The sequence below is a fragment of the Electrophorus electricus genome, chromosome 19 (assembly GCF_041902795.1).
Source record: "Electrophorus electricus isolate QZ-2024a chromosome 19, ASM4190279v1, whole genome shotgun sequence".
Lineage (NCBI taxonomy): Eukaryota > Metazoa > Chordata > Actinopteri > Gymnotiformes > Gymnotidae > Electrophorus > Electrophorus electricus.
This window is the reverse complement of record NC_137515.1, coordinates 20,360,001-20,367,500: the sequence shown is the minus strand read 5'-3', so window position 1 is coordinate 20,367,500 and position 7,500 is coordinate 20,360,001. Positions and strand designations below refer to the sequence as shown.

The 7,500-nt window shown below is 46.2% G+C and overlaps 1 protein-coding gene across 1 annotated transcript in view; it reads left to right on the top strand.

The window, feature by feature from the left end:
• The first annotated feature begins 3,490 nt into the window (after nucleotides 1–3,490).
• Nucleotides 3,491–7,500, top strand: part of cabp1b (calcium binding protein 1b) — a 21,212-nt gene continuing 17,202 nt past the window's right edge. The window contains exon 1 of the mRNA XM_035535664.2: nucleotides 3,491–4,061. Within this exon, the coding sequence (XP_035391557.1) occupies nucleotides 3,642–4,061 (420 nt within the window). The 5' untranslated portion in view covers nucleotides 3,491–3,641. The remainder of the gene's footprint in view (nucleotides 4,062–7,500) is intronic.

Genomic DNA, 7,500 nt, shown 5'->3' with positions numbered 1-7,500 from the left:
CGCGCATGTAAAAAAGTTATGGATGACTAATTTCCTGTGTGAAGTATTATCAAACGAATCCACATGAGATTATTACACTGAGTGAAGTCTTTTATTGACAGTACTTTAAATTCACACAGAAACATGATTCTCCAGAAAACCCATGTCTGTGTCATTATACTGAACATTTAAAGTAATCAAAGTGGTTCTGTCAATATTCTAAACACATTTAACTAAACACATTTTAACATAATCAAAGCGCATGTCTGTGTTATCACTCTAGACACGGTTAACTTTCTGGCAAACACTTCACAAAGTGCTCCATCTCTAAACACAAGTTGCAAGTACCAACTTAGGCCATGATGCTAAAAGCTTCAGAGTGGAGAGTGGAAGGAGGAGAGAGACCCAGAGGAAGCGTATGAGAACAGCCCCACTGCGCTTAGGCGAGTCCGACATGTGTTCAGGCATTAGCATGAGACAGGCGGATCCGAGACTGGAGCTTCGTGTGTCTGCTTTCATAGTAGCATTTATATGAGCGCCGGACGTCTACAGCGCCGCCAGGAGGGAGCGCTCGCGGGCCAGTTTGGGTTTGAGAAGTGCGCGTGTGCGTTTAGAAACCTGCTTAAACCGTCGCGCGATGTGCTCGTGTCCCTGACCCTCCAGGCGGTTCGTGCTAAATGAGTTCGGGTTTGCCGTGCTGGCGAACTCGTATGGACTCTTCCACATTTTACTGAGCATGCACGTTCTTTGTTAACACACAGCTGTGTGTAAATATACCAACTATATACCGTCCCCGGCCCACGTGACAGTTTAGCGATGAGGAGTGTCGGGTTCTCGCTCATTTGATTTAATTAATTAATCATAAATTAATGCATTAATCAGGAGGAGATTTAGATCCAAATTGTTTTAGTGTAAAACGACACCTGCAAAAGATCCGAATTAAAAGCCCGGACACAGTTGACGAAGAATGCTTCTCTCTTCATTTCCCTTTCACGCTTATGGCTTCCTGTGTACCCCTACACACTCACACTAGCTGAAAAGCCGTGTTGCACGACCCCGCTACAAGAAAAGCGTGTCCTGACTCGTCCTTTACCTGACCTCACCTGATGCCTCACGTACAAATAAAGACACGGATGAGAATGCTACCACTCCAAACACGTAGTTTCACTTTAAATCCGTTTAATATTGTATAGAGGAGCCAGCGAGCTTTGCAGGACTGTAGAGGAGGCTGAGTGGCGTGTGCGAGGGTCGGGAGGCCGAAAAGCCCTGTAACGTAGCGTTCCACCCCCTCACTGCGCGTTACACATCTGTGCTTATAATCGACAAATCCAAAAGTATCACTTTAAAGCGAAAAGCCAACAGGAGACTAAAACACAATTGGTATCAAAAGAAAAGTGGAAACGACGGGCTTTGCGTGGTTAAAAATAACCCCGTTAGTTATTCTGCTCCGTGCGTCAGCACAGGATGGCACAAGCTTAGGTGCACCACACCTGGTGAAGCGCCGCTTTGGCCACTGACCAGACTGCACCTTCTGCACAGCAGTCAGCTGCACTCACGCAGTTCTTTATGGTGTCCTGCACTGGCCGCAGGTAAATAAACCAAAAGGCACGAAAGACTAGTAGGCCACACATGAAAGGTCAATGGTGTGTTCCACTGAGCCGCGTCAACGCAGAGTGCATAAATACAGCCAGTAAATGTAAAAAAGGGATAAAAACGAGTTAAAATGCAACATTATGAAATCATAAAAAGAATGAAATCTATTTGTGCAGAATGTGTACAATTATATAGCAAACATGAGATGGGAGGGAACAATTCATTCATCTCCCCAGAGTAACCTGGAATGCATCTATAACCTACGTTTTAAAACGCTGTCATAACAATAATGTACCTCTGTTATATTCACAGACCTATATTTGGACTAGACATGACACTAAATCCTTTAACCTGGAAGGTTAAACTCCCTATTTAAATATGAGCTACTAGAAAAAATTCATAATTGTAAGTCACTTTGGATAAGAGCGTCAGCTAAATGCCATAAATGTAAATGTAACGTAAATTGAAGCACTGGACCTCCGACTGAGCACCAGCCAGCCGAAGACTGGAAGTGTGAATCCAACTAAATCCACCTAGAAGAATCCATCTGAAGAAGTGTGGAACCTAAACGTCCTTTTCATCATTTTCTTTCTTACCCAAGTCATCAACTCTCTGGCAGTGCAGGTCACTGGGTACCTGTGCAGGCCTCTACCCTACTGTACTCTACCAGAATATGTTCTATGAGGAAATGGCAAAGCACTTTTGTAAGTCGCTCTGGATAAGAGCGTCTGCCAAATGCCGTAGATGTAAATGTAAATGTGCAGCACCATGTGATACCTGGGAAAGATCTGGAATGTTCTGAGTGCAAGTACAGGTTACAGGTGTGAGGCTGAGCGGCTCAGTCCACCTACACCCCACCTGTCCTCCAGTTACCCTCCCCACCTGTGTTCACCCCACCATCCTCAGCCTGATACCTGATTCATTATTCACCAACGTATTCATGTTTCAGGACCTCCAAATGGTGACCAGGGGCACATGGCACCCGAGAGGTCAGACAAGGCCAAATAACAAGAGCGCACAGGACACTACACAAACCTGAGTCAAACACAAACCTGAGTCACTACACAAACCTGAGACACTACACAAACCTGAGTCAAACACAAACCTGAGTCACTACACAAACCTGAGACACTACACAAACCTGAGACACTACACAAGGGACAAATTGTCTCATCAATTGAGAGGTCGGAGCCAAAGAGAAATGTTAAACTAATAGTTACAACTTGTAATAAATGTCAGCGTGTCTATAACCTTTAACACGTATTGCTACAGCAACTATTGCATGATCTACAACATACCTAGAACATACCTATAGCATTCACATTTTCCAGTGAACAGAAAACTGTGAGCAGCTAAGGATAAAAATGTTCACTATGGTATGGAGCAACAGTTCCTGAATACTGAAAAGGGCCAACATGAGTCAACATGTAAATGTCTGTGCTAATTATGAAGGTATTGGCTTTGTTACGAGGATGGTGGTGTTGATAGGAGGATGGTGGTGTTGGTTAGGAGGATGGTGATGTTGGTTATGAGGATGGTGGTGTTGATTTGAGGATGCTGGTGGTGTTGATTGGAGAAGCGTGGTGTTCATTGGAGGATTCTGGTGTTGTGGGAGGAGGGTGGTGTTGACTGGAGGATGGTGATGTCGATAGGAGGATGGTGGTGGTGTTGGTTAGGAGGATGGTGTTGGTGTTGGTTAGGAGGATGGTGTTGTTGATTGGAGGATGGCTCTAAGAAGTCAATCAAATCATGGACAAAGCTATTTGCGCGCGGGGTTTTTGTGGTAAGATCTCCGCAGAGATAAACACCTCCACTGCTGATTCTGGAGTCTGTGGGGAGGCGCAGCATCAGTCAGGCTGCGCGGTACTAAAGATCTGGCAGGTGTCTGTTGGAACGTCACCGTGAAAGCGCGTGCGTTGACGTGGCCATGACATATCAGTCTAGACGTACTCAGCTCAGAAGAGCACTTACTGATCAAATGCGCACTTGCACACACACACGCGGCATCTTTAAGTTTCTTTCATTTCATTTCAAATTTCAACTCTAGAGAACTTATAAAGCGAAGGAAAATGAGCGAATACAGTGCAAATCGGTGGGCTGCAAGCACCCGCGCTCCCGAGGCGACCGACACAAGCACGGGGAGACCGTTGTGCTATCCGCAAAACGGCAGCATCCGAGGCCACGCAATACACCCACTTTTAGAGGAGGATTACGTCCATGTCGCGAACCAAGAGCCAGAGAGACAGGGGCAGGAGTGCAAAGAGCCGAATGGACCACCAGCACAGAGCATTCCCGCGAGCGGTGACCCACCCGCGGCGGATCATGGCGCAGAGATACGCAAGCCTCTCACACCTCCTCCGTCAGACGAAACCGTGTCATTTTTCGAGTCTGCGGCGGGGTCCAAATCAGGGTCCACGCGCTCCAAACACGATGTCAGCGCCGACGTTAACCCCGCTCTGAGCCCGATTATCAGGTCGGTCTTCGGACAGGTAAGACGCATGTTGCACCGCACGACGGCAGCCGTTGAGCGACTAACGACTCAACAGGTGTGTTGGGAAGTTTCCCCTCACTGCCGCGTGCAGGTGCGGAAGACTGCAGCACGGGCACCTTGCACGCCGCTCGAGAGCAAGTGTAGAAGAATAACCGTCATCTCCCCATTTAAGGCGATTTTCTCATTTACGTTTAATCTCAGCGGCTGATTACATATCGGACACTGTCGCGAGGTCGGATGTCTGTTCGTGGACCGCTTCGTGCGTTTAAATGGACTTCTAAGACACGCGATTCCCAGCGTGCAGTAAACGGGGATGATTTATGGTTCATCCATAAATAACGCACCAGAACCGGAGAAGCGCCTTTCAGCGTCGGTCCAGGTTTGGGTTCGGTGTCGGGCGAACAGTTTTGGTCACACCGCCACCACCTGCTCCTGAACTGTGTGTCTGTCAGAGAGAATGGGTTATCTTCATCTTCACTGTGATACTGTAGTCACAATGAACAGACGCACACTAACACACACGCGAACCCAGATGACAGATGTTCTGTAACCTGAGCAGAGCGTGCATCAACATTTTGGTTTTAGGTTATTACTGATGTGTAGTAATGTAGGCACTTGGCTTATCTAAACAGGGACAGATAGAAATATCCAAAGCTTGTTTATTTGCTAAACTGTTTGGAGTTTGGCCATCAGTATAAACTATCAATCTACTCCAGTTACTAAGGTATTGATTGGCTTCAATTACTGAACTATCAGGGGGCCTCAATTATTAAACTGACTGCAGTTGTGTGGGTGCAGCAGACAACTGAACAAAAACAAGCAGCATTACAGGACTTTCAGCACAAGGTAACACAAGCTGAAATAAAACATTAATGTACATTTTTAAAATGTTCTAATCTAGTTCTGATTGCTTTAAAATGTCTAGTTCTGACAGATCTGTAATTTGACTTTGCAAATGTGGCAAATCTTCTATGTTCACGCTTGTGTTGGACCACTGTACAGCTGGTAGCGGGGGACGTTAGTGGGAACACGTTGCCTGGGTGCCACAGGACACACTGTTCTGTGGAGGAGTGTGATGTGTTTGGCTCCAGTGGAGCTCAGGAAATAAAATACATACGCATACAGGAACATGCATGCACACGCGCATGCACACACACCCGCGCACACACACACACGCACACACACAAACACACGAGCACACAGCTCTACTGAAGTTGCTTGTGTGCAGAAGGATCTGGATAAACTTTGTTATGCTGTGACTAATGATGCTGAGGAAGAAGGGCTCTTACCATCTAACACCTACATACACACACACACACACACACACACACACACTTAGCACACACACACGCACACTACTATGCACCATCGCACTTCAAGGGGAGACGTATTCATGGTATTCATGAAGAGTTTCTTTATTCAGATTCTGCAAAAATATGACTTTTATCTAATATGACTTTTTATCTAATAGTGCTTCCTAGTTTTGTTTAATTTAGGTTTGGACATAGTTGTAGTAATATATATCTACACAGTTGAACACAACAGGACACTGTCTGAGTGGAGTGTGTGTGTGCGTGTGTGTGTGTTGGTTTATCAGTCATGGCTTTTAACCACACTCTGCAGTTCACTGTATTCAATTCCCCCAGACCTCCAGCTGCTGAATGTACCTACTGAAGGTGAGCCATCCTCCATGGTTACAGGCAGGGTGAACCGTCCTCCATGGTTACAAGCAGGGTGAGCCATCCTCCATGGTTACAGGCAGGGTGAGCCATCCTCCATGGTTACAGGCAGGGTGAGCCGTCCTCCATGGTTACAGGCAGGGTGAGCCGTCCTCCATGGTTACAGGCAGGGTGAACCGTCCTCCATGGTTACAGGCAGGGTGAGCCATCCTCCATGGTTACAGGCAGGGTGAACCGTCCTCCATGGTTACAAGCAGGGTGAGCCATCCTCCATGGTTACAGGCAGGGTGAGCCATCCTCCATGGTTACAGGCAGGGTGAGCCATCCTCCATGGTTACAGGCAGGGTGAGCCATCCTCCATGGTTACAGGCAGGGTGAGCCATCCTCCATGGTTACAGGCAGGGTGAGCCATCCTCCATGCCTCACTAAAAATATTCAAATCTCTTGGAAATAATTGCGCTTATAGTACTGATGTGAGTGCATGCTGAGATGTGTATGTGTGAGACTCGGTAGCAGTGTGCAGATCTAGTAATGCTTGTTACCAAGGAAATCTCAGCAACAACAAACATCTCGGCACAAGCTGGTTTGGTGTTTACGGGGGTTATGGACAGCTAGTTTGGGTAGAATGCTTCTGTTCTTCAGCACTGATGAGGTTAAGACTTGGCCTCTGAAGTGGATCTAAACATCTTTTACATTCTTATTTCAGTTTGTAATCCAGCCTCAGTGTTGACTAGTTTATCTCACGTTTCTCTTTTTTTGCCATTGTTTCAACTCCTTGGCCAAACACCTTCAACACTACTTACTCCTTCCTTGGAGTCTGGGATGTGTTGTGTGTTTTACAGTAGTCAGCATTTCAACAGCGTTCAGCGTGTGTACAGTGATCAGTGTTTGTATATTGGTCAGTGTACAGTGATCAGTGTTTGTATAGTGTTCAGTGTTTGTGTATTGTGCAGTGTTCAGTGTTTGTATATTGGTCAGTGTTTGTATATTGGTCAGTGTGTACAGTGTTCAGTGTTTGTATATTGTTCAGTGTTTGTATATTGTTCAGTGTACAGTGTTCAGTGTTTGTATATTGTTCAGTGTACAGTGTTCAGTGTTTGTATATTGTTCAGTGTACAGTTTTCAGTGTCTGTATATTGGTCAGTGTACAGTTTTCAGTGTCTGTATATTGGTCAGTGTACAGTGTTCAGTGTTTGTATATTGGTCAGTGTTCAGTGTTTGTATATTGTTCAGTGTACAGTGTACAGTTTGTCCTATTTTTTTGGCCACTGTGTGTCGTAGAAGTCTTCTCAAAGCCAGCCTTCCCCTACACCCCCCCGAGCCTACACACACACACACACACACACACACACACACACACACACACACACACACACACACACACACACATTCACACTCTCTCAAGAGACAGTAGATTATACACACACCATCTCCAGAGAAAGGTCAGACACACACATACACACGTACACACACTCTCTCTTCAGAGACAGGAGATCACACAAACATCACTAGCATCTGCGGTGACCCGACGCTGTACTATTAACTCAGTTTAAAACTGGAGGTCACTGCAGGTGGTTCTGTGATGGAGAAAGTTTATGACTGAGTGTCCCTACCTGGAGAAAGGTCACGTGGTGCAGGGCAGTGTCCTTACCTGGAAATGAACAAACTCTGTCTGAACACAGGGTGAGTGACTGTAATCTGACCACTGAACCAGGAAGTCACAGACAACGCCAGGAGTCCAGACTTCCTGCACCACTG